Source organism: Notolabrus celidotus, chromosome 23, assembly GCF_009762535.1.
Source record: "Notolabrus celidotus isolate fNotCel1 chromosome 23, fNotCel1.pri, whole genome shotgun sequence".
In the NCBI taxonomy this organism is placed as follows: Eukaryota; Metazoa; Chordata; class Actinopteri; order Labriformes; family Labridae; genus Notolabrus; species Notolabrus celidotus.
The window spans coordinates 14,311,094-14,336,020 of NC_048294.1; the positions used below are offsets into that span (position 1 = coordinate 14,311,094).

Here is a 24,927-nt window from a genome sequence, read left to right on the forward strand (position 1 = left end):
ATAATGGTTATGTCTATTACTTGCTGCCTTCACATATGCACTCCCCCAGGCAATGTTTGAACATTTCCAGGTACGCAAGTGTGAAAGTGGCTTATGAAGCAGTATTGTTAGTATTGAGCCACATCCTAGCTAACAGTAACATTAGCTTGACAGTAAGGGAGGCTGACATTTGCAGTTTTCTGGCAGAAGCTAGTGGGCTAATGAAATTTGGTTTCACCTTGAAATTTCTTAAGAGCTGCAGGGTAACTTTTCATTGTCAACTGAGTTGCTTGAAATGATACAGATTTGTCAGATTCCCACATTTGTTTATGGCTGTCTACTCTGAACACAACAGTACGACTTTATAATGGTGTTTTAGTTTTCCCTCCTGGGTCATGACAACAGAGGAAAGGTGAAGCCATAGTAATTGCAACAGTGCAGCTTAATTGCAACCAACAAATATGAAAACCAAAGCTGTATCACCAAGAACTACCTGAACCACCAGTGATTACAAAGACTGTAGGTGAAACGCGTCACCGTAATACACTGCTGTATCCCCTCCCTTACAGCAGACTCTCCTGAGACCTATCAGTAACAGCCTGCTAAGAGGCTTTCCTCCCCCCAGCACAAAGAGCTGTCTGTTGGGCCATGGAGGCATCCCAGGAGTCAGCCGAGACAGGTGGCTATCCCCACAGGGTATGTATGTGGGGGCTGGGAGGCTGAATGCTAGAGTAATCAGAGACAAGTCATGACAAAAGCATTGTGTTATTTTAGCGGTGTAGGTTTCCAACTGTTGAATGTCTGGGTTAAATGTTTGTTGGAGAGGAACAACAAAGCAGGAAGGAAATATTTTAGGTTCTATTGAAAGTCAATAGCTGCATCTTTGACGCATGAAGATAAAGGTGGAGTGAATTTTTTTCCTGGAGATTGAAGATGTCATTACATTTATACTTCCCTTTATTGCCAGAACAAAATACTGCAAATAACCACAGGCTTTGGTGTATTTCATGTATCTTTTCAATTAAACAAAGCTGTTTTTTCAGACTAAAACAAACATGCACCAGTATGTGGATGTTTGAATGAATTAACAACTTAGCAAATTGATCTATATATCCAATAAAATGATGCAAAAATGATAAGCAAAACTCAAATTTCCATCCAAACACGATCCAGATTTCACAAAATTGTCACCTTGAACTCAAATGTACTCTTCTTTTGCATGCTATCTGGGTTTGACAGTAATTCAAACCATCAAAAATGCCTCTGCAACTCTGGATACCATCCAAATCCCGATCAAGTAGAGATGATGTTGTGTTTTCTTTGAAACTCTAGATTTGAATGAAGTGGGTTTTAAGTGGGCGCCAATGAAACCTTGCCAGTTTTGCATCTTAATCCACCCTGGATATTAAAATCTCTATATTAAAACCCAAAGCACTTCAGGGAAATCTTACAGGTCCTGTCACACTGGTTTGAGATGCAGGGGAGGACTGAATAAGCAATAACTGAGGTTTTACCTTGGATTGCCCTTAGTACCTTTATTCTCCCATCAGTGCCATCAGGCTGGATTGTATCATTTGTCAGAGCTGTGTGTTTAATCCCAGGTTGAGGACACGTTTTAACAGAACTGGGCAGGTAGGACGAACTAGCATGGCTTTTTCTGTTTGTAAGAATCAAACTGGAGCTGCTGAAAGACTTACTGTATGTTGATCAGATATAATCATTCGGGAGACTTTGAACAAGCGTAAATGAACACAGATGGAATAACTGTGATTCATAAGTCGTATGACAGCTATGAATGAGTCTCAGTAAGCTACAAAATGATTTTCGAAACAATGCTTATTGAGATATTGGAGTAGAAATGGTGATTTGGGTGGCGCTGGTGGCCTAGTGGTCTAAGCACCCCACATACAGAGGTTACAGTCCTCGTCGCAGGGGCCTCCGGTTCGATTCCTGGCCGGCCGACCATTTCCTGCATGTCTCCCCCCGCTCTCTACTCCCCACATTTCCTGTCTCTTTTCAGCTGTCCTATACAATAAAGGCAAAAAAGGCCAAAAATATAACTTAAAAAAAAAAGAAATGGTGGTTTGGGGTGAAGAACCACGCTGTAACCTAAAAGTCACTAACTTCTAGAGGGCCATGAGCGCTCTGACAATGGGAGGATCTTTCGTGCAGGACAGTCAGAGGGAGTGCAATCCTTACTCGTTCCCAAGAGGATCACATCTCTTTCCCGGGACTGATGACAGTTTATGAGAGAGTGCAGACAGAAAGGCTAGGAAAATGGAATCCCATAGTGGCAAGAAATCTGTAATATTGTTGTGTACAGAAATGAAGACAGAGGACCAAATTTAAGAAAAGGGAGAGAGCAGAAAATAACTCTGCGAAGGAAGGACTGCACAGTCTTACTCTATTTGAAAAGCTTGAGGCAACAGTAACTGAATTATGAAATCCCTTAGCAGAATTCTTCATGAGACTTGATAAATCGATAAAAATACTCAGAGTAAACACAAAAACCATGGTGGATGGGGTTATTTTTCCTACTTGCTGTATTTCCCTAGTCTTTTCAATTGAAATAAAACACTTTTTCTTACGGACGAACAAAAACATGCATGGATTAATACAATTTACAACAAATGCAACCTAAAAAATAACAAAATTAGGAATGAGACAATCTCATTTAGTTCACCACAAAGTCATCAGATTAACGTTTCTTGACCTCCACGGGTCAATCAATTGTAATGCTTCTTGTTGACCCCAAACTGCCCCTCATTTGACCTGAATGAGTGTCCAGGGAACTACAAAGCAGCCATCCACTGGGAAACATTTTTGTCAACCATGTTTGCCAACAGAGGGCTAGCCCCAGCTCTGCTCATTTAGTGACATAGGGTCATCTTGTTGCCAGGCGACACTTGACAAGATTGTTGACCTTTTGGCTTCATGATGCCTGTTGCTGGGAGAGTTTCCCATTGATGTTGGTTGAAACCAGTGAGGGAATAATCAATGTCAGAATATCTTCATTGGCTGTTTGTGTCCATTTGAATGCTATTAAACTAAACAAATAATTGACATGAATAAAGCTGGAAAAGTCTGCAGTGTAGCTGAAATAATCTCATGCCACAGCGTCTGTAATCTTCAAAGCAAATATGATAACACATACTCCTCACAGTCTCTTTCATGATTCACAACTTTGCTGTCAAAGAGCAAAGCAAAAGTTCAAACGCTCTGCCTGGGTCAGTGCCTTCTGTACAACTCCCTTTGATTCCTAATATAGTCACGGAAAGGCTTCCTGGCCCGGATAGAAAGAGAAAAAGGGAGTGAAAAAGGGGGGATCAAATGGGATAGAGGTTTGTTTTGTTCTCTCCTCTCTATCTGGTGAAGGTTCCTGGCTGATGTAGCTTGGTGTTTAATCTCAGCTGGAAGGACAGTGCCCTGCCAGGGCTGCCCTGGAGTGGTCAGTGAAAAGGACCCCAATGCAGATAGACTAAGTTGGGATAAATGATGATTACTGGGCCAATCCTTGGTTCCTGTCATAAAATGAAGAAAGGGAACTCTACTGGAAGTATGTTGACATTGGCGGTGGTCACAGTGTATAACTGGTTCCACCAGTTGAAGCCTATACTCAGAAATAATTTCACAACACACCAATGACTGGATTACAATACCATGAAATAGGTAGCTCTGTTTGGTGACGCTTTGAATAACAAGAAGGATTTCCCAATCTTTTCAGTTACTAATCATGGTATGAAGGAGTTAAAGAGGACCAAAACACGACAGCTGTGGTGGTCAAAAATTGAGCTGCAAATTCAGCAAAAAGCCTTGTGAAACCAAGGGATTCTACATCATTTAGGGATATTGGTAGCCTTATTTTACACTGTCGTAAAAAAAAAAAAAAAAAAAATGTGATGGTTTATGAACACTTCTTATAACATCCTATAATAATTAATGTCTGTCAATGAAACAACATTGGCTGTAAAAGTTTAGAAGCAGCGTCGAGAGAGAAGCATTTATCTGTTGCTGATCAACTTTCATTGATCAGCAATGTGCACTTTCTATGCAGATGTGTAGCTCTTTCTAGTTCCATCTGATATTACCATGCTACCAGTCGTACAGTAGTTGGCTCAGCTCCTGTAACATTGATGGTTGTGAGGTACGAGCGGATCTACTGCGGACGATCAGTTCCCTTGGACTTGAGTCATCCCCTGAGTTGGCCACTTTAATTGAAGTGTCTTTTTAATCTCACCAGCACTCCACAAGGTTGATATACTTAATAGTATACCACTATTCACTTTAAAGTTAAGATTATGACCTAACGAAGAAGATGAAAAGTGTGTCTTATACGTTGTTGTTGTTGTATTGCATACATAAAGATGTACGTATTTCAGGTTATGTTTTCTTACTGTATAATGGGTGAGGTATCTCTAACTATGCTAACCTTGTTGTTGCTGTTTTTGTTGCAAGGCCATTTTTGTTTTCTATTTTCAGGCATGTTTTCTATTTTGTGAGAAATGCAATTTTTGATATTCAAATTTCACTGTAAATATTATATTTGGAAGGGAGGCAACAATTTTACGCCCCAGTGCTAACATGCTACATGTAGCCCGAACTAGCTCATGCTCATTTGGTCTGCTTTTTCAGTTAGCTGTGTGATATTGAGGCCTTTAATAGAAGTCACTGTGTATTTTATTTATGTTATTTTAGAAAACTATGTCTGGTTAAGTCTAAAAGGGCTAAGGGTTGAAGTATGAAGCTGAAATATGACCAAGTTCACCAACCCTAAAGACAAAGCTAAAGAAGCAGGTGGTATTTGTATCACCCTGTAAGATTTCCCAAACACTTAAGTCAAAATGGAACAGAGGTTGTCTCACGTGATGATTAACTATCTACATTACTGTAACTACATCTGATAAATAATCATGCACTCCCTGTGTTATGCTGATTAAAAATAACCCCATGAACTATGCATGGAATGCAGCCAACCAGTCTGGAAGCTAACATCTTCTCAGCCTGGCCTCTTGCACTATTTGGGTTTCTCAGATGCTTTCTTTGTGATGTTTACAGAAGCTTCCAAAGGGTGTTTTTTCTACTTCTCAGCTGAGCTAATTTATGAGAGCAGAGGTGGCCATTGTTAATGTTTAATATTTGCTCTGACAAGCACTAGTGTCTGCTTTGCACAGTATTTCCCAGGAGCAGAGGAGTTTTAAGAGGTTCTTTAGAAGGGATTCAGAGTTCAACGTCTTGGAAAAATTCCAAGACTTAAGCTCCCAGAAACTGATGTTTTCCTGACAAGAGGTAGACCTTTATGACTTTCACTTATGTAATAACCAAGTCTGAAGTTGATAGTTATCACCACATCAGCAGTGCAGAAGATCTCATGTAAAGCACAACATTATGGTTGCGGCTAACCTTGACATTCATTAAGCATTTTTCCTGGGCGAAACAAGATATTCATGCTATGGGACAGGCCTTATTAAGTTTGCCACAGCTTCATAAATCTCCCAACATGGAGCTCTTCATGTCTGGAAATGTAATAAGGCAGACACGGTGGAGCTAATGTGCGTCATACATCACAAGTATTAGCATTAGCATAGTCGCTTAGCATCAGGGCCAAACATTTATTCCTCAGTTCCACATTACTCTCAGTAATGTTTCGAGAGTTCTCCACTCTATATAAGGCTGTTGTATAACAGGGAAACACACCAGACGCCCAAAGAAAGAAATCCTTATTAAACCAGTGTGAAGTAACTCGACAATGATGTACATTTACTGTGGTATCTGCTTCCTGTCTGGCTCTTTTGATCCCCTCCAAAAACCGTCTCCAGTAACCCCATATCCTGTGTCCTCATTTGGTAGTATGGTGACAGTTTCCCAGATACCAGAGGGTATTGGTTTCATCTCATGGCACTGGCCCAACCACAGCGTCTAATTTTCTAATGGATCCCTGCTGGAAGCTGCTGTCCCAAACATATGCAAGTGTAGTTATGTGTGCTTGAATGAATTAACTAACTGAGAGAATAAATAAACCACTATTTTGCACTCTGAGCCCAAACTCAGGAGGCTGATTTTACCCTTTGTTTGCTGTTTAAAAGCCTTGGTGTCATTCACCTTTCAAACAAAGTGACTAAATGCTTGAAAATAAATTATGAAATCTGCTTTCTCACTTTCCAACGAGAACAATTATGTGGTAATTTGTCCTCAGTTTTGCGCCAAAAAGGGAAAACTTAGTTTTAAGCTTGCAGATGGAGCAGAAAAGTAAAAATCTTCCAGGGTGCAACCAGATTACTTGGCTGAGATGGCACTTTTTTCACAACAAATGTTTCAACAGTTGAAATGTAACAGAGCAGTAAAATATGATTTAGATGTGTTCATTTAGCATATAATGAGTGGGATATGTTGTGATGTGCTAACCCTGTTTACAGTTTTAGGGCCTATGCACACTAATGGCATTTTTTGCACTTATTAGGTTAAGAAAGTTGTACCCTCTGCTTCCTTAGTAGTGACTGTTAAGTATGATTTAGATTCTATATATGCATTGTATTTGCTTTGATTAAATGAAATTTTTTCAGGAGAAATGTAAAAACATTTGGTAGAAATTGTTGAAATCATCAGAGGTAGAAACTGCATGAGTAATAGCTCTAAACCGGCTGTACCTTTGATAAAATTATTATCAAGCTAGGTTCAAATCTGACCTGTGGCCCTTCACTACATGTCATTTCACACTCTTTACCACTTTCCTGCTCTATCCACTGTCTTTTCCTCCAAATAGAGGCCCAGAAGCTCTTCAAAAAACTTTAAAGTCCTGTCCCTTCATTTTGATTGGTCAGTGACAGAGAAATTACATTGATGAGCTGGTCTTTGTCCCAAGGTGGATAATTTTGATCTAAGTAGTGTGAGTGCAGTGACACAAAACAGCTGAGGGTGTTTTTATGCTTAGGATGCTGGACGCTGAAACACTGGCCTTAATGCACAATTACTATCAGTACATAGAATGTTGTTAGTGGACACAGGCCCTTGAGGACAACAACAATATAAATTGGGAGTTGACCTTGTTTAATTGTATTTCAGGTTTGAGGTCCTTGTACAGTGTATAATAAATGGGGTTATTGCAACTATGCTAACGTAGCTAACACTATTTTTTCATTGAGTCTGCGTTTTTTTTTTCCAATTTAAGGTATGCTTTATTTTTGTTGTTTAAACTACACGTAATTTTTGTTTGTGATAAGTGCAATGTTAGCCATATTGAATAGTCCCAATATTACTCTTGCATGTAAACATGCTACATTTAGCACTAGCAAGCTGACATACATTTTCTGCACTAATTCAGTTAGCTTTGCCTAGTAAGACTTGATTAGAAATGAATGTGTGTGAATAGGTTTGAATCATAGACTGTATAAAATATGGACGTAGTATCCGTGACCCATCTGTTTCAGAAGCGCTGTTTTGAGGCCAATCGTCGGCGGGAGCCATATTGCTGCTGTTGAGTGATTGTGACGTAAAGAGGGGGGCTTTGAGCCTCCTAGCCAACAGCTACAGTATTCCCGCCTGTCAAAGTCAGCTGTGCCTCTCATTGGAAGACTCGTAATCTTAATATCTTCGAAATTGCAGTGTTAGAAAAAAAAATCACTCCCCGTACAGTGTGTGCCGATTGAGAAATGAGCTATCCAGACTACACTCGTCTTTAGTACCAGGCTGTAAACATGTTTATTTCTGCTGTAAAGATCGGCTTTTTTGAATTGGTGTGTATGTGGTTTCCGGTACATCCGGAGCCAGCCTCAAGCGGATCTTCGATGAACTGCAGTTTTTATCACTTCCTCATTGGACTCATATTTTTAGAGGAGGCTGCCGCTTGGTTTGAATATACTAGCAAAAAGTGTCAAACAGTATCATATGGGTAAAAGTTCAAGTGAATAACTCAAGTGTGTGAAGTCTGTAAATTGTGTGTGTGTTACTGGATTACTTGGGGATAGACGGCAATCTTCACCACAACAGAAGCTATGTTAACTTGTCCCCACTATCATGTGGGAAATGAACACTTTCAAGGTGAGAGAAAGGCAACTTCTGTTCATGTGTAGTGTACCATGAAGCTCTGAGGAATTTTGAGTCATACTTATTTGCAGCAGAAACTCGCACAACCTGTTCTGTGTCCAATTATTTCGGGGCCACTACCTTTCGTCTTTACATTTCCTTAGAGGGATATCACTCAGATTTGACATGCTTGCATTTGTAAGGACTGAGGAGGTAATGTTCTGGGGAAGGGGACAGGACGGTCATGCTGCCATTCATAAAGCTCTGTGGTTTCGTAGCCTGGTTCAAACTTGACAGGGAGCTTAGGCTTTCCAAAGCCTCTGGGAGGTAGAGATAAGGAAATTGCAGCATAAAACCAAATAAAGCTGCTTTGCTCTTCAAGAGAGACAAAGTAACAAGTACACTTAAAGTGCCAGGATAAAGTGATTAGATCTGTCGACAACTAACATTAGAACATCCTTTGTGTCCAATCTTATTTGTACGAGAAGATTTCAGGGGAACCCTTCATCCAGGATTTCACGAATGCTAGTTCCATATAATGTGGGAAATAAGCGAATAATTGAAGATTAATCCAACAAGGCAACATGTTTCCTGATGTTAGATCCCAGTCTGAGAACTCCTTATAGCGTGCCCTGTAACCATGCATTCATTTGCAAGCCAAAGAGACCAAGCTTCTCATCTTTCCTATAATGACTTTCCCTTTATAGTTTGTCTGGAACTTTAATTATCGCATGAAAGATAAGAAGCAAGTCGGACTCAGATAAAAGAAAATAACATGAAAGCCTACTATTTCAATTCCTATTCTGTCTCAGGTTTGATTGGTGTCACTTACAAATAACTTATTGAACTCATGAGACTCACGAATCCACAAACTTTTGGTACCATGATTCACATACAGGATAGAAGTTGGTGTGTCTGTTACCATTCTTCTGCTAGTAGCCTGGGAACTGTAAAGGGCAAACAAAGTACAAAGTCTCCAAATTTAGAACCATCTCCCTGCTTTTTTAGAGACAAGTATTATGGAGAGAGTGAAATTAACGAGGGTCCTTTTCCACGCAACATTACACAGGGGCACCACAAAGCCTGACTCCATTACTGAGAGATTAAGCCTAAGTTAAATTTACCAAAAAAGGAAACCACCATAATGTTCGCTTTCCATCTCATTAAGATTCCGTAATGGGGTCTCTGAACCAGTTTTGTTTCTTAAAATTGAGAATGATTCAGCAGTTACTGTGTGTGTGTGTGTGTGTGTGTGTGTGTGTGTGTGTGTGTGTGTGTCTTTTCATTAAAAAACGTACACACTGTGAGATAGAGGAAAATCACAATATATTATTTCACTTCCACAACAAAATGAACAGCAATCAATTCAAACAGAGAAATATAAAAGTAGAACAAAGTAAGCAAAAACAAGAAAGTCATGTACAGCAATGTAAAGCTCTTGTTCTTTTTTTTTTTGACAACAGAGACTTCAAATGTGCCCACGAAGCAAACATGTGTCTCACATATGTCCACCACCAACAAATCCCCCCATCTGCTGTTCAAGGGGTTTTGCCCCCCCCCCCCCAGGCTTAAATTATCTATAAGACAATCAAATAGCTTTGGTTTTCAGTCAAGCATCTGTGCTTTGAACACACCATTAATCTCTTTGTATACATATAAACTCCACACCAGCAGAGTGGGCTTCAGCTCAGGAATCTTTATCAGTCAAAACATGGAAGTACAACATCATTAAAAGCTTAACATTTACAGTAGGTGGCGCTTGAAATTTGGCATAAAGATAAATTGCACTTGCTGTTACACTTAAAAGTTCTCACTTTGCCACTTAAAGAAAAGTTAATCTCTTCAATCGCTCAGCATGAAATGCCCAATTTTCCAAATTGCTGCTAATTCCTTATCTTCTTCTTTGCTTGGATCAGCTTATTATGGTTGACCTAACGCGTAGACGGTTCATTTTTTTGACAATTAAGAAGGAAATTTGCTACACAGCTAATGCTGCTACTTCTATTCACTCCTTCCTCTGTACTTCTAGGCTAGGATGTGCTCTTCACTGTTTAAGTAGCTGAGGTACTGGTTAAGTCCAAATAAATACAGTATTTATTCAAAGCAGAGCACCCTTTTTTAATTGACCTACATAATGCAATGTTAAGACAAGGAGAGTAGTTAAGAAGTTTCACGGAAATTACTGCAACATTATTAAGGAATGGTTTCATGAGGTGTGTTTGATCCACATCGTAAGGAAACTGGTTTCAAGGTAAAAGGTGTCATGAGTCATTTGCCAACGTCTTCGCTGTCGCTGCACAGAGAACATGTGAAGCATGTCGGGAAAAGAAGCTGACAGCTGTTAATGAGTCAGAGTGAGGAACATATTTCTAAATGTCAGTAGTCTCTGGAACCATGGCGTTTTTCATTTTACTATCCAAAGCAGTAGTATTCATCTGATTCCACCCTGAGTTTCAGAGGCGATTTGCTGAAGGTTTCACCATCAATAACCGACTTCTCCATGAAACAGTCGAGGTCTGTAGGTGACGGGTTGTCTGAGAGGTCGTCAGCTAGGGTGTCCAAATAGCTGCCAACAGAGAGGCTGTCCAGCCCGTCGCTGTTCCCGTCGTTCAGGCTGTTGAAGCTGCCTCGCAGTGAGGTACCGTCCTGGCTGTCTGACAAACTGTACAAGCTGCCTGTCAGGCTGCCGTCTTGGCTGGCCACGCCTCCTTTGTCTTCAATCATCCAGCGGATGGACTCGATGCCCTCGTTGATTGACATCAGCTGCTGCATCAGCTTCCCGTCGATGGCTCGCAGATGTGCCTGTGAGGTGGAGAAAACAGAAGAAATGTTGGGTTAACCGGTTATTTGATTTAGATCTTTAAGGCCTCAAACACATGATGTAACAGGCAATTCTTTAAATCAGTTCACAGCTGAACAAAAGAAGGTAGCAAACATCTGTTGGCATGTTACTCTGATTTTGTTATCATGTTTTAATCTTTACTTTTATTTGTTGTGGTCTTGTTTACTTATGTACACAATGCTCCACATAAAACCTCCCTCTGGCTAGATTAATAAAGCTTAGTTGGGCCATGAATACAGTAGGTCTGGGACCCTCGGTCTCTTCCGGCAGACCTACTAGGCGAATATTGTTCCACCTGGAGCATGCTTCCAAACGTCCACATTTCTTGCTTAGGGATTCCACAGTAGCAGAGTGCCCAGTCATGTTAGCCTGCATACTAGTTAGCTAGTTGTCATACGCATTGGCCGAGCGCTCTGGGTCTACAATAGTCCCGCTGTGTGCGGCTACTTTTTCCTCCAACGGTCCCAGGGCAGCTGTCGTTTATTTCCTTACCGATTCTGACACTATGGACTATAATGGAATTTTGTAATGATTTCAGCCCGTTGGTCGTCTAACATGACCATAGACTGTAAAAAAAATGAACGTCCGATTGCTCGGCTGGAAGTGAGGCTTCCACAAAAACTGCTCCCCCTGGTGGCTGGCTGCAGTATAGGTCAAAAGCTCTGTCTCCCCCATTCATTTGAATGGGGCTGCGGTCAAACTTTAAAAAATAAATACACATCGTACGAATGTTTCTCACATTCCGTATGCTGTGGTGATATGTAGTTATTATTTGACTGTTTTGTGTTCAAGGCCTCTTTTTTTCTGAAAAGTTTCTATTTCATTAGTTATTAGAGTTTTAAAAACAGGGTTTTACATCTGGGTTTGCTTTGATTGACAGCTTCCGCAGAGAGAAGATACGTAGGACGTCGTGGCGATACGCTGAAGGGCGGAGCTTGATACCATGGAAACACACAAATTCCCCACTGCGCAGACTCTGGCTGTAGAAAATGTACAAGATGTCAGCGTTCTGGAACAGGATATTTTGGCTTCAAAACCGTTCAAGTGTGGAAAAGGCGGAGCGACGTTGTCCGTTTTATATACAGTCTATGATCATGACCTTAACGCTACGGGACTTGGGTTTCAAGCTGGTGTTGTGTCCCACTGAGGCTGGACCTGGCAGACTCCCTTTTGCTCCGAAGACTCGCCATTCATACGGTTATGGACCCAAAAAGCAGTGCCCGATGAAAATACTCTAACCACGTAACATAAGTGATCAATGGGGCGGATATAGAAGTTAGCTGAAGTGCAAAATTATCACATTCCCGAGGAGCTAACATAAAACACATCCTACATCGACCGCGTTCCCAGAAGTCCCGCAAGTTTAATAAAGCTGATGGATTCATTGGTTATTAATTCAGAGCTGGAGGTTTATTATTGTCGTACAACGGAAAGAATACATCAACAAATGATTGTGCTGTAAACAAACATGTTTAAACTGTCTAAGCTAACCTGCTGCTCCAATGGCGTCAATTTGCCCAGCAAGGAAGTAAGAATGTAAAACTACTGCCATGACTGGGCTACTAAAAAAAACCCCAGTATGAACCAAGATGTTCAACTAAAGCCTAACATAAAGCAAAACCACTGCTTGCATCATTCCTAACTATTCTTAGAACAAGGGTACAAGGTTCATTTTGGAGTGGGGAAACAACAGTTGTGAATAATCTTACCACAAGGTACATTAAGTAGCTGTCAAAAGCTTAACATCATGCCACATGAATCAGATTGGTCCAGAAACTGCAAAAAATATTCGAAGATTTATAACACTTAAAAATGGGCAATCTCAATCTGCTGATGACGATCATGTGATGTGAATGAAAGCTCCAATTCAGCTACTAAATAATTCTGGTGGGGATTGTGTTTTGAGTCCTCACATTGCCAGAATGCTTTGTGCTAATTTGTTTAGACTATCAGGCTCTGTTGAGAACAAGAAGACTTAACAATGTGACACCGGAAAAAGGGACTGCAGCCAGGAAACTGCATCCATGAGTCTGAATGATGAGTCTTAACACAGTATAGCTTTTGAATTTGCTCCCTGCCATGACAATCCACCCCATTGACTGGTGGTGGAAGTGGGGTTGCCTATGGAGTCATTCAAAGCTCCCAGTCAGTGTAAAAAAAAAATGGTGAAGAGACAGCTGTAACAGCCTGCAAGGTTCAAAAAGCACAGAGGCAGATGACAGCAGACAAGGCTGGCACAGTGATTCAGACAGCTGGCTGTGTTTGGAGTGGATCAGCTACCATCCTTCATTTCACTTGCAGTGCTGCTGGTATGTTTGCTTTGTGAGCATTACCACCCGCTTTATACACACATGGAAGCTGAGCAGATGGACTGATATTGGAATCCTAGTGCAAGGAGCTATCTCATGTTAATAAGATGGCATCAGTGGGTCCAGATCACAAAATGGGTTTAGGGGCACAATTAGCACCAACAATAACATGTTTATTATATGAGAGTAATAAGGGATTTTCAGGGAGCAGTACATGTTACTTGCTCTTTTGATAGGCTGTAAATTAGGAGTGGAAACATGTCTATACAGCCAGTTATTGAGTCCTGAATCATGCAGTAAAAATATTGTATCCTACTCTATCATATTGTACTGTATCATATCAAACTGTACCATATCTTATCATAATGTAACCTGTTGTATCATATCATACGTTACCATATCATATCCCGTTGTAATGAGCTGTGTCTTATCATATCGCACTGTATTGCATCCTATCATACAGTAACCCATCTTACTGTATCATGTTGTATCCTATCATATCCATCATATCATACCATACTATAATGCATCCATTGTGACACAAATTGGAATTTAAATCTAAACTTTTTAAGTTATATTTTTGGGCAGCTGAAGAGAGACAGGGAATATAAGGGAAGACAGGCAGCACATGGTCCAGGCTGGAATCAAACCTGCGACAAAGGCTGTATATGGGGCGCTCTTACACAGGACTTCCACCAGATCCAGATTCATGTCCAGTCCGTCTCCTTTCCTGCGGTCCGGCTCCGTGCTCTCGCCGTCGTCGGAACGCAGGAAGGCGCAGGACCACCAGACAGTTGGAGTCATGTGACCGAGGTTTTCCTGCATTACTTGAATTACTGAATCAACAATTATCCGACTGCTCTCTTTTCCTTATTGTCTTTATCGGCCTCTGAAAACCTCTGACCTGTGGACTCTAGATCTGGCTTCGCTCATCATGACGGTTTGTTGTTGTAGCTAAGTGAAAAAAACCTGGTGATAACACAGAATGTTTTATTCCGAAAATGAACCGGATGTTTTCATTTTGTTGTGGTGCCTGACTTCCTGCCCCGCTCGATATTCTCTGTGCAGATTGATGCTTGATGCTCTGGCATCCGGCACAAATAGAAATCTTGGGTACCCGAATACGGAGGGCTCCTGCTTGCCGAAACGCAACGTAGTGGATCCAGTGGGAGTTAACACATCGACTAGAAATAGAAACCTATCAGATCCAGTGTGTTGGCACTTATAACATAATTCCTGCACTGTATATTAAGGGAAATTTGTATTCTTTAATAATAATTAATTACTAATAACTCATGATGTTTCCTAATATATTTGTTACTGAGGGCAATGCCTATAGCAGGGGTGTCAAACATACGGCCTGTGGGCCAAAACCGGCCCACCAAAGGTTCCAATTCGGCCCGCGGATGACTTACCATAATGAAAAAATTACAGAGAAGACATTAACTGCAATTTTTCAATAACAGTAACTGCTATATCAGACTTGTTCTCTGGGGGTTGCACATAATCAGTGCTGATGGAGCACACCTGAATGACGCAGGGGAGTAAGAAACCTGTGTGTTTGATGTGTTTGCAGCAGGTTACAATGCTTAAATAATATAATATTTGGCCCCACTATGAGACTCATTTTGATGAAAAATACAATATCTGTTTTAGTAAAAATATAGTTAATTAAATTTGAACATTTTCAGAACGTACGTGTACTTTTTGCACCAAAACTAAGGGAAAACTTTGTAGTTGTCCTTCTTTATAGGTTATTATGTTATGATTTTACTTGTCCGGCCCACTTGAGATCAAATTGGGCTGTATGTGGCCCTTGAACTGAAATTAGTTTGACACCCCTGGTCTAAAGTATGCTATTTTATTGTATCAAGGGGTACTCTGCTGTCCCCAGCCCTACAATACATTGTTCCTGTTGTTGAAATGATGCAGGAAGAATAAATCCTGCTTGTGCACACATTAACAGAGCAGTCTATATTAGCCATTGAACTGTTACAGGTAGTACAACAACAGGGAGAGATGGTCTACACTGACAATCAACAAGTGGCAGCCAGCTGACTTCATAGATTGATTTAACAAAGAGAATAATGTTTTGTTATGACAGCCCTGAAAAAATCATTCAAAAATGTGAGATGTAAATGAAGGCAAGGGGGTTTACATTTGCAAAGTGTGCTAATAGATGGGTACTTACTGTGTTGTAACATTCACAAAGCTAAGCCTATCAACACTGCTTCACTGGGTGATCAGCCGGTCTGTTCTCTATGATTCAGCTCTACTACTCTCTGCAGAACTCGGTCAACCCGGCCATCTGCTAAGGAGTCTTAATACCTTTAGTGACCTGACTTCAGATAGAGGGTTTGCTGCGAGTTAAAGCTCTGGCCAAACAATAACGTCATTAAAGAAGAATCTAATGCTGGGTGTTCACAGATGAAGCCATACACTGGTGAAAAGGCACTGAGATGGGCACAGTTGACTTCTACAGAGTAGTTTGAATAACAACAGAGGGAGGTGACGAAGGTTCATCAACAAAGGTCCCTGCTGACTGTAGGTGTGAATGCATATCAGCGAGTGGCCCACTGACCACCGGTTTCTGTGCTTTTGAGGACAATGACTCAACACCCTTTACCGAAAATTGCATTTTACGACAACATGTTGATGTAGGCTATATACCACTGTTGCATTTCCTGTGACTGTCGGGATGCTTTCCAACAATACAGACACGAAAGCTGACATATTTGGAGTTCAACTTCTACATTCTAATAGATTGTGAATGAGACTTTTGAAATGTGTAGTGACTTGAGTTACTTGTCTGGATGAATACAGTTCTTGATGTCGATGAGTTCGGTTGTTTGCTATAATAAAGCTACAAGCCGGTCAACTTCTAAGAAACATTACGTCACTGAATTTAATATTTAACTGCGTCGCACGTGATGTCTTCAATGTAGGCTATTTGTTATTTTTTTAAGAAATATTGGAGCAATTATCAAACAGTTTGTTCAATTATACATTATGTACGGAAGAGGATTAGGGCCACTGAAAAGAAAATTAATCAAGGTCCAATATATATTTTTTTATGTTTTTGTTCTGAGATTAAAGTCAGAGTTCTGAGAAAAAAAATCAGAATTCTGAGAAGAAAAAAACAGAATTCTGACTTTAGTCTCAGAATTATGACTTTTTTCTTAGAACAGAAACATTTAAAAAATATATTGGACCTTAAGCTATTTTTTTCCAGCCCTAATCCTCTTCCGTACATTATGAAGTTAAATCTGCTTACCATTTCTTGTTTCAGGAAGAGCATTTTGCTCTCCAGTCTTTTTAAGTCCGATGAATTACTCCAAAACTTGCAGCTCCGCGTCGCTGGTGACTTCTCCTGCTGCTGCTCTTTATGTTTTCCTCCAACAAGAGTCCGAATGAGACTATCCGGTACTTTTCGACCCAGTTTTGTCTCTATATCCTTCAACTCGGGAAGAACGTTGCTTTCCTCCTCCATTGTGTGTTGTCGGGAAGATTACACGTTCTGTGTGGATGATTTGAAGCTGGCAGTTGAGCAAATTATACAGCGCGAGCTCGGAGATATACTCCCGGTGATTGGTTGAGTAGAGGCGCGCGAGCTGTATCCGAAGAGGAGCGGAAAGTTGCAAGAAGCGCGTGCCGCCTGTAACTTTATTCAAGCAACGCACAGAATAAAGTGTCGGGCCAGAAACACTCAACGCTGTTACACCGACAGACCTCCCATTCAAGAGTCCCGACCAGTGGTGAGACACTTTAACGAGAACGTGCTCTTTGGACCCTCCCATTGATGAAACCGGACACCAGACAGGTGAGGTGATATCGGGGATTGAAGAATCCAGTCCAGGATTCAATGGCATGTATTATTCAAGGACTGCTCATTAGGCGAATTAATGCGATTATTTCATGAAGGTGGGAGATATGTAGGCTAAGCCTACCATAAATATAAACAGTAACACGACTTAAAAAATACGGTTTTAGGGATTTCATAATTATAATGGTTCAACTAACTATCCAGAGCCCACAGTATATGTGTAAAGCCAAACAGACCACTCTTGAAGAGTAAAATGTAATCATTCAAAAACAAAGTTAGCAAGCACCCCGATCCCACAACATTTTGTCAAAAGTAAAAAGGTAAAAACAGAATAGCATCAATGAAAATTTCCACATATTTTAATTTTAAAAAAGACAGAAAAAGAGTAAAAATCTGCATCATTTACCTCATTCGTTTCACTCATTCCATATTAATTATTTTAGAGGCTATTTTGATTAATTTATCTTCATACATTATCACAAGGAAACCAAATAAATAAAACAACGTCAATGCTTCTCTCTTTAGACAAGTGGTAAATATGCAAAGTTTCATAAATTGAACTATTGCACCCCCTTGTGGTCGTTATATCTATGTTACGGGGCAGTGTCTTAAATGATAAAGACCAACAAGCAACTAATGTTATTATGGAGTTAATCTAAATTGTGAATTAAAAGAACAGAGTGTCATTGTTCATGAAGGTGTAGATGAAGGGTTTTGTATCTTTTTCCTGCATTTCTGATACCTCAAATGTAAATTCAAGTTGCATTTCATTTTTTTTACACCAGGTCCCCTCACATTGCTACCACACCCACACTTCGGTTGTCCATGTTCGCTTTATTTGAACACATTTAACATTTCCATTTTTTTTCTGAAATCTCAAAAATTTAAAAAAGTTTATATTTGCCAAGCCAAACTTGTTAAAGCAACTGCAAATATCTGGAACTTTCAATTACAAAAATGCATCTTCAATCACTGTTTGAGTTGTTCACATCTGTACTATTTGTTAAGAAAAATGGACTACATAAGGGTTTGATATATGGACAATGAATGAAGCAAGAAGATCACTTCCTATCACAACGCAGCATTCAACATCTACTCCTTCTCACCAGTGAAAACAGATTTGGGTTTAACAAACTGCATATTCTTGTTATTATAAAAGTGAAGAGAAAAGGCATGTAGCTGTTATACTACAGATTGGCTGTTTTTGTCATCATAGCGCTGGTATTGATCCCCAAGCAGGGGCTGGTGGCCATCCATCTTGTAAGACCTGGCACGTAAGGCACATGTGGTAGCAGCGAAAATGACGGCAACAACCACGAGGGCAGCGACTATTGCCATTGTGATGATTTCAGTCAAGGTGTAAGCTTGGCCTGGAAAAGTATAAAGAAATGATTATTACCTTAGTATGGTAAGACTGGGGAAAAAAACATGAAATTGTTGCTGTGCTATAGCCATAGAAAATAAATACCTGGCCATTGAGCTTCATAAGAGTAACCAAGGTTGTCAGGGGCAGTCAAAAACATCTCAGCGTTAGTCACAGGAGGCCAGAAAGGCACCATGTTGTAGCCCCTGTTGTGGCCGATGGGAGCCATTTCTCCAGGGAACACAGACATATCTGTCAAGAAATACTTGCCGTTAGACAAAAGAGCGAAACATTCTACACTAAGAATGTGAAACATAAATGTCATGTAATGTTGTGGGTCAAATAGAGTCTTTTTGATCTATTTTAGGCAATGTATGCCTTCCAAATCAGCTATATACAGCATAAAAATTTGGGCAGCATGTGACAGAAGAGGTGCCGTGTTAATTTAGAAACATGACTTCAAAAAAAAAAATCAAAATGTAAAATAAAATAAACAAAAATCTATGTAATGTAAAACTGTTGTATTTATATTTGGGGTTTTCCAATGTACATTTAAAAAGTTTTAACATTAATTTTAATTTAAAAACAAGTGAGTTATCCTCATTGAACCATGTGAGAATTAAAGAACACCAATGGACTAAATCTCTTAAATGGTTAGTAATGGAGCTAAAAAGTAGATTTGAAAAAAATGTGTATTGGGATTTTTTGGGGTTCTAACACTTTTGGATAATTGAATAAGCCCTGGGTCAAATTGACCCAGGAACATTATTGCTGTTCCAAAGAAACAAACATAACAGGAGGGTTAAACAGATATTAAAAAGCAAGGAGAAATACTTGAGGTGGGCAAAGAGCTACCCATGCTTAAACCAGGCTTTGTAAAATGTAGGAATTATGAAGGACACAACACACAGTTCTTTATGGAATACTTAAGATTTGCTAAAGAGCTAATTATGCAAATAATAAAGCAGTGAAACATGCAAGTATTATAATAAAGGAAATATAAATATTTGGAGTTGGCCAAAGTGCTAGATATGTTAAGGATAAAGCAGTTTAACATGTGTGTATTAGAAAGGACTTAATGTGACTTTGTCAAGGAAGACATGCTGATAGCAAAAGAGTCATTTATGCTAACAATAAAGCTATGTAGGATGCAGGCATTATACATTTCATTGTATTAACATTAATGGCCTGTAAAATTGTATTAAAGTATCTTCAAGGAAACAACATACACTTATGTCAAGAATCAGCCTATTCCAAGTCAGTCAAACCATTCAAATTGCGTGCTAATGGCTAAGTGGTTTTGCCAAAAATGACAAAAAGAAACATAATTTGCTGTAACACCTGGAGCATGTCTCCTCAGCCATTCATCAAAGATGGCGTCGGTGAAGGCGTGCAGAAGGACAAAGATGGGGTCGTTAGGTGAGAGGTGAGTTGTTCCTCCTGTTCCGTTCAGGAACAGATGGGCCAGGTTGTGGAGGGTCCTCACAATGGGGTCATATTTCCCCTGGGGTGTGCTGTAGCCTGAAGGTAACAATGTGAAAATGTGTCAGAAAAGGATGTCATACTGTGCGCCAGACAGAGAGGAAAAAAAACATATTTCTCCAGTCACCTTCAATTGCGTTTCTGAAGCTTTCAGAGGAGGTGGAGTAGTAAGGTGGTGTGTCAAAAGTTGTAACCTGCAGGCAGTCCTCCACATCCTTGGGCTCTGGAAGACGCTGCACCATCGGCCTGTCAACATTTCCTGCTGGGTTCCTTCTGATGGCATTAGTCTCAGTGCCTGGAAAAGGAACCATGTCAGACTATAGCAACTTTTCTGCTCTTAAAAAAAAAGAGCATCACTGTACCACCACTATAACATCTCCCATGGTAAATAAACAATAGTCTTACTGTTGCAGATGGTTCCCAGGGTGTCATAGTCCTCTACGCTCTCACAGACCACCCTCCACTGGGAGAAAATGGAGTTGGCACTAAGGGAATTCATGTCGAAGCTGCTCCTGGCTCCCATCAGGTCATCTGTGCAGATGTCACATGTGTCTCCACCGATGGCAAAGTTCCAGTAGGGAAGGGCGAATGATGGGTTCTGCAGCATCTCCTGGTTGGTTTAAAAAGAGAAATGACGAACATGATATGTGATGTGTGTAAGGATTGGAACTGGAGAGACTACTACTACTACTGGAGAAACTAAGTCTGAGCCTTAGTTTTATTGTGCTACTAATAAAAGTTGGATGTATGAATCATTTAGACACTAGCTAGAAAAAAAAAACCTAATTCTTTCTAAGTGTGATGCTTATTTTTGCTCTTTTAGGCAACTTTTTGACTTTTTGATGCAAAAACTGACTTGAGATGCGCACAGCATGTGAAGTTGCCCGTTTAACCCACTATCACTATTCATCAAAATACGTATCACGCTTTGAAAGTTAATTAAATAAAAATGATAAAGTTACCAAATCTCACTCTGAAACCCAAACACTTTCTGGACCAATCAGAACAAACAAATCCAAACTGCTGCTCAATTATCCAGCCATTAACACACATGAATATTGAGCTGCTAAGCTTGAGCCAGATATTTTCTCACATCATTTTTTCTGAAAACAAGGCCCCACATTCAAATTATGAAACATTCCATTATAGTAGCAAGAAGACCTGGGGCCTTTTGAAATCATCCTGATCTTGACCATGAAACGAGTTCTCTATCATTGTCCCTAAAAGTCAGTTTATGTGCGTAATAGTGGATCAAACACAGGATGGATTATTATAAGTGTGCTTTGAAATATACTGGGAGGGATGTTACGCATTTCAAAAGCATCACTTTGGCGATTAGTAAAGTTTATTAACTCCTCTCACCAGAGCGTAATTGATGGTGTGTGGATCAAATCGAAACCAAACCCATGAAATGGAATTTTGCTCGCTAATTAAAGTATGGAATTGCCTCTACAATCACGATTTCCACGCTAATACAGTTGAGGCGAAACACATTAGGTAAAACAAACAAGCTGCCATCACTAAATCTAATGGCAAAACTCAATTCAAACAAGTCTTATACCTGCATATCTCGCTCCAGTTGCAACAGGTGGAACCTGTGCCAGGTGAGAAAACCGGGCCCTTCGTGTGAGAAGTCCACTCCCCCGAAGCTGGGCTGTCCCGCGCCGAGGAACGTCTTGCTGACAGAGTAGTAATGGGACCACACGAAGAAATTATAGATTGTGATGTTCTCGAACTGCATCGTGTTCCCATCGGGCCCGAAGATCTCCGGAAAGCGCCGCGTGGCGATCACAATGTCCGGGTGTACCGTGCGCTTGGCTTGGTCCAGCGCGTTCACGAATGCACGCTTCTCCTCCGGACTGAGAAGCATCACGTTTCTTCTTACTGCGGGGATTATAGCAGAGGAAAAGTGGATTAGCTGAATAAGTCATGCGTTAATTAGTGACCAGAATTTAATGACTGCGAAAAGAAGGACAGAAAGTGTGCGCAACAGGTAGTTTTGGTCAATTAAATTTGCTGTCAAAGACTTTTCCTGGCTGTAAGTTGATCTTAATTATTTTCACCCTTTTGCACGAAATTAACAAACTTTAAAAATATGTAAATAATTAAAAAGACATTTAATATGTAAAAAATGATGAATTGAAGCACAAAAGAACATTAAGGTGCAACATAATCTAAAAATACAGTCCATCTTTGCTCACTATACCCTCCCAATGAGTCAAATTCAATATAAATCGCTATTATTATTATTATTATTATTATTATTATTATTATTATTATTATTTTTATTGTTGTTATTGTTTAATTTACACCTATGCTTCCCCACCCACCAGGTGTACTCACCAACAGAAACCCTCTGATCACAGTTGAATCCCGTCCAGCCGTGTCTGCATTGGCCGCAGTCAAACCCACCGAAGTTGTTGTTACACTGACAGGTCCGGTTGAAGAAACGGATGGGCCATAGTTCCCGATCGTCCTGTCCATCATGCGGGTACTGCGGGCCGTGCGGGCTCGCATCCACGGAGATGAACACGCACTGTCCTCGCCCGGTGCTGACGCTGCACGGGTCGTTGTTGAGTCCATTGGGCGATGGGCAGCACGTTCCGCTCCTGAGTGCTTCGGGTGTCACACACTCGCGAGGGAACTGGGCGCTCACCACCGCCGCGCCCACAAGAACCAAAAAGCAGCACCGGAACATTATCCAAACTTTTACGCACGACCGAGTCACTTTGACCTACTGTTTATACACCTCAACTACCTCTTAAACCAAAAGTATCACTCAACACATTAAATATCACTTTCTCCTTCCACTAGTTATGAGAACAACTTCCACTCCACTGTGTCCAGACCCCTGCTTCTATTTCCCCCGAACCAGTGGAGCGTCGTTCTTAAATACCGGATTAGCGCATGACTAGGCTACCCGGATTTTCTGACTCCCGCGTGATGCCATCACATAACATCATATTTCCTACTGGGGATAGAAAGAGAGAGAGAGAGAGAGGGTATTGGGATCCGTCATGCACTGCATTTTTATTCCAAAAAAATCCATTTGACTTTGTAGTCCAACATTACATTTGAGGAAGTGTGAAACATTTCTAAATTCTGTCACATTAGAATACAAACTGTGATAAATGGGCAGGTCTTTCTATAGACTTGAACGCATGTGGACTGTAGCTGTTCAGTCAGCCCTTTATGTTGAAAAACTGACGTTATGGAGTTATAGACTCATACAAATGTAGGCCCTGGTTCTCAAATTATAGAGCAAAAATAAATATTGTTCCCACTGCAATCAATCTCAGAAATAAAATTATGAAATAAAGTTCTTGTTTGCTGCTTATTTTGAATGTTTCAATTGTGCCAGTATATTTAAGAAATCCCCCTCATGCTATAAAATGCCAAGATTTAATCTCAGAATGCCTCAGAGGTTCATGTGTGTTAAAATGATCCCATTTTGGGTCACTTGACTTCTCATGATGGCCTCTCTCCCTCCCTCTTCCCACACCACCACCCCCCTTCCTCAAACCTCAAGGGTGCCTGTGCCGCCATGAGCACGTGAGAAACCTGAGGTGCATTTGCAAAAAGGGAAAAAAAAAATCTGCCAAAAAAAAAAGGGGCTTCCAGGGAAAAAAAAAAAATTCTTTGTGTGAGTTTCATGTTTCAAATCACATGAATCAAACAGAAGAGGTTGAAAGGTTTTAAAACACAGCTGTAAGATAAACAATTCTACATATTTTAACAGTTTGTATTGTTGTCTTTCTTTTTATTAATTGTTTTATATCACATGGGCTAATTTTTTGGACTAAAGACTGCATTAGTACTATACCATTGTCTTTAGCTTTGTTTGCCTTGCAGCAAGGAAAGTTTGTGGTACATTCTTTTGCGTTGAATAGCAGCAACAATTCCCTTTGTATTTTTCTTGAAGTCGTCGTAACAGTTTGCTCAGAGATCGGATGTGTTAATACTACACTCACTCTTAAAAGACTTGATAGTTGCGGATGAACATGTTGCACAAAGGTGGGGGCAACTGGCAACTCAGACAACATTTCATCAAAGTAGCCAAAGTACTAAGTTTTATGTAGTGTAGTTTAGTATACTTCCTAAACCTGGTCAGATAATGAGTTTTAAAGGTTATTTTTTCAGGCATTTTTGCATTTAGACAGGAGAACTGAAGATAGCAAGGAAATGTGGGGAGTAGAGAGTGGGGGAAGACGAGCAACAAAGAGTCAAGGCACAGAGTCGAATAAGCGACTTCTACAATTATCAGGACTGAAACTTATGTACATGGGGTGCACACTTAATCTGAAACCCCCAACTTGATCAGTGTATTGAAACGATTTTAACACTACATTTTATTTTTTTACAATGTTGAGTTTTTGGTGAAGAGAGGGCTCATAGCGGTTCACCCAAATCTAACGTACAATGTTCAATCTTCCTCTTTACCACTGTTTGTTGTGTCATAGACTGTTTAGTTTTAGTGAATTGTAGTCTCATGGGATCTGCAAGTGAACACTTGAGGAACTGCAGTTTTTAGCACTTCCACTTCAGCAGGAGAGGATCATGAACATGTCCCGGCTAAAACAGTTACTGCAGTGTTAAAAAAAATGATTCAGTTATATTATAAATTATTGTTGCTGAGTTTGCAGTGTGAGTGTAGATGCAAGAAAACTTGGTTCCATTTGGAAAACATGAATCAAACATTACAAAGTGTCTCGTTCTCAAAATAGTGATTTGTTAAAAGCGAGTCAGTGAGTTTGAAATCGGAGCGGTGGGTGAATGTGTACGAATGAGATTAGCTAAGCAGCCTCTACCATCAGTGAGTGAATGGGTATGAATGGGTGAATGCGACGATTAGTGTGTAAAAGAGCTTTGAATAGTCAGACAGACTAGAAAAGCGCTATATAAGTACAAGTCCATTTACCATTTACCACTTTGGCTTCATTTTTCATCAGTGGAGGTTGCATACAGATTTGATTTTGCCTTAAAACAGGAATTTGTCACAAACATACAATGTTTCATACAATCTGCCCAAAAATTTTACATGTTGGATACAAGTTCTGTCCTGTACACTTCAACATGAAAATAATCAAAGTAAAGTCACTCTGCACTGATG

The 24,927-nt window shown here is 40.2% G+C and overlaps 2 protein-coding genes and 1 long non-coding RNA gene across 3 annotated transcripts; 1 reads left to right on the top strand and 2 right to left on the bottom strand.

Annotated features, from left to right (window-relative positions):
* Positions 1 to 9,307: 9,307 nt before the first annotated feature.
* Positions 9,308 to 16,888, bottom strand: LOC117806972 (leucine rich adaptor protein 1-like). Its single transcript, XM_034675983.1, has 2 exons — positions 16,424 to 16,888; positions 9,308 to 10,800 (listed from the first exon to the last, which is right to left on the bottom strand). The coding sequence occupies exons 1-2, from the start codon at positions 16,637 to 16,639 to the stop codon at positions 10,411 to 10,413; spliced, it is 606 nt and encodes a 201-aa protein (XP_034531874.1). The 5' UTR covers positions 16,640 to 16,888; the 3' UTR covers positions 9,308 to 10,410.
* On the top strand, positions 16,484 to 23,136 carry LOC117806975. Its single transcript, XR_004629845.1, has 3 exons — positions 16,484 to 16,969; positions 20,231 to 20,430; positions 22,151 to 23,136. It is a non-coding gene; the product is annotated as an uncharacterized LOC117806975 (long non-coding RNA).
* LOC117806971 (5,6-dihydroxyindole-2-carboxylic acid oxidase-like) lies at positions 17,792 to 22,999 on the bottom strand. Its single transcript, XM_034675982.1, has 7 exons — positions 22,161 to 22,999; positions 21,379 to 21,701; positions 20,223 to 20,427; positions 19,945 to 20,112; positions 19,677 to 19,856; positions 18,441 to 18,587; positions 17,792 to 18,342 (listed from the first exon to the last, which is right to left on the bottom strand). The coding sequence occupies exons 1-7, from the start codon at positions 22,513 to 22,515 to the stop codon at positions 18,155 to 18,157; spliced, it is 1,566 nt and encodes a 521-aa protein (XP_034531873.1). The 5' UTR covers positions 22,516 to 22,999; the 3' UTR covers positions 17,792 to 18,154.
* Positions 23,137 to 24,927: the final 1,791 nt, after the last annotated feature.